The following is a 2421-nucleotide window of genomic DNA, read 5'->3' as shown; positions in this document are numbered from 1 at the left end:
TTTGGTAGTTGTTATCATCATCATCATCATCATCATTATTGTTATATTATCACTGTTGGTATTATTACCATTATATTAGTGGTAGCAGTAGTAATATTCTTATTCTTCTATTATTAATATTAATATCATTATCATAAATATAATTTTTCCTCTTATTATTATCATTATCACTATCATCATAATTATTATCATTATCATCATCATTATTATGATGTTATTATCATTATTGTTATTATCACTATCATAAAACTATTGCTGCCACTATTTTTCTACTTCAAATCCCCGCCATGATTGCCGCTGCCTTCATCTTCGCCTCTTCCACGCACCAGGCTCATCACCTGAGCCGCTTCGGGTGAGCAGAGAGCACCTCTGCCCACCCGAAGCGGCTCAGGTGATGAGCATTTGAGTGAGATGTTACCGAGTCCTGGTTATCGATACATGAGGACGTTTCTCTAATAAAAGTTTTGGGTATTGATCGCTGCTGCTTTTTTGGGTTCGGCAGAAGCAGTTAGATATGGTCTTTTTTTTTCGTTTTTCTTAGGAACTGTATTAACAGAGGTACACTAAATTATATTATCGGTTGCTGTATTTTTTCAAACTCGTATGTTATCTCTCCTGCGAAAAGTTTTGAAATCATAATAAAATTTCGTTGTTTACAGAATTTCGTGTGGTGTCCACTTAGTTACAACAAACTTTCATTATATGTTGTCTTTACAAAAAAAAACGCCATTTGGGTATCAGAAATTTGGATTGCTAAATATACTAGTTTGATATATAAAAAGGACTTAGCTGCAAAAGACGATACACGACGGACACTTTCAATTGTTTTTGTTCTCCGACATATCGTCTCTACTCAAGTTTCAAGAAGAATTTAGCATTCCTAAAGCATATGTAATTGAAATTCAACCCAATGTCAGGTTTATTTACTGTACCCTTTAGATTTTAGTGAGTTTGTTACGTATAGATGGCTCCACGTGTGCTCAGCCAGCAAGGAGTCTATCAGTTGGCCCTTGTGACCGATCTTGATTTCCCCATTCCTTGAAGTGGCGGGGCAATGTATTTTCTTACCAATACTATTAATATTTACATTGTTATTATTGATATTATGATTAGTGAACTGTTAAAATATTAATAACATCAAAGACAATAACATAATAGAAATAAAACTTTCAAAAAATGAAGGAAAAGGGTAAATAGAAGAGATAGGTAAGACTGACTAGCTGACTCCTTGGTGACTAAGCACTTGTAAAGCAATCTATGTGTAAAGACATGGATTAACAAAGATAAACTTTTTATTACAGTGGGTATTGTAGTCTTGCCACCCGCTGACATTGGGTTAAAAGCTCCCTCCCCCGAAAAAGAAGAATGATATCGAATCTATATGTGTTCACACAATAACGGCCGAAGCAAAATACATAAAGAGAATGAGGGAGGGAAGGGAGGAGTGAGGAAGGGTAAGTGACGAAGTGAAGTGAGAGAGAAAGGTGATAAGAAAGAGAGAGGATGAATGGAGAGAGAGGAGAGCGAGAGAGAGAGAGAGAGAGAGAGAGAGAGAGAGAGAGAGAGAGAGAGAGAGAGAGAGAGAGAGAGAGAGAGAGTGAGTGAGTTAGAGGGGGGGGTCGCATTTACCTGAAAACATCCCATTGAGAGACGAGCCCATCCCACGTCACGTCGCTCCAGTGCTTGCAGTAGCGGGGCGCCCTGCGGGGGGATCCTGCAAGAGAAACAATATTTCTTAAGATAAGAAAGACTGGCATAGTAATGGTGTAAAAACCAGAAACCCAGCATAAAAAAACCCGCAGAAACGGTCCAAAATGGTCTAACCCAAGTAAAGGAGCAAGGGGAAAAAACTTACAGGGTTCCCTGTCAGGGGAAGCGTTAGCCACGATCCCAAAAGGGCGAAAAAGGGGCAAGGAAAGGCGAGGCCGGTGTTCAGGGAAAGAGAGCGAGGGGGAGCGCGCGTTCCGGGCGGCACTTTTGTTACCAGTGGGAACCCGTCCGTAAAAACTGTGTACACAAAAATCCATACGCTGCACCGGGCCAGTAATGGGGAAAGCGAGGGGTTCGGAGATAGTTATTTCCTTATCAAAGGTTATGTGACTGAAATCTGGTCCACAGCCTGTATTTACAGTATATCCATGCAACTTAAAAAAAAGCAATAGTTCCCGTCGCTATATACGTCCCAAATCAGTGTATAATTCAATATATGAGCTTTGGAAATATTTTTATTGTCATATATTTACTGTTCCCAAAATACTTTTGGGTCACTGCACCATAAATCATTTTTCCCAAATTGGGCAATTTTAATGATTATCTTCATTTTTTAAAACTTGAAGGAAACAAAATTTTGAAAAAATGAAAAATTTAAAAGTTTTTCTTTTCATCTATATTTTATAAAATTTTCCATTTGTGCTACATACA

General features: G+C 38.2%; 1 protein-coding gene across 2 annotated transcripts in view; it reads right to left on the bottom strand.

Moving 5' to 3' along the window:
* LOC119571239 overlaps positions 1-1714 on the bottom strand; it is a 42567-nt gene extending 40853 nt beyond the window's left edge. For both annotated transcript variants that reach the window (XM_037918644.1, XM_037918643.1), the window contains exon 1: positions 1630-1714. Coding sequence is in view for 1 of the 2 variants with exons in the window: in XM_037918643.1 (XP_037774571.1) it covers positions 1630-1660 (31 nt within the window). In the remaining variant the exon portion in view is untranslated. The remainder of the gene's footprint in view (positions 1-1629) is intronic.
* Between the last annotated feature and the right edge of the window lie 707 nt (positions 1715-2421).

This window comes from Penaeus monodon, unplaced genomic scaffold (assembly GCF_015228065.2).
Source record: "Penaeus monodon isolate SGIC_2016 unplaced genomic scaffold, NSTDA_Pmon_1 PmonScaffold_56, whole genome shotgun sequence".
Classification (NCBI taxonomy): Eukaryota; Metazoa; Arthropoda; class Malacostraca; order Decapoda; family Penaeidae; genus Penaeus; species Penaeus monodon.
This window is presented reverse-complemented; position numbering and strand designations above follow the sequence as displayed.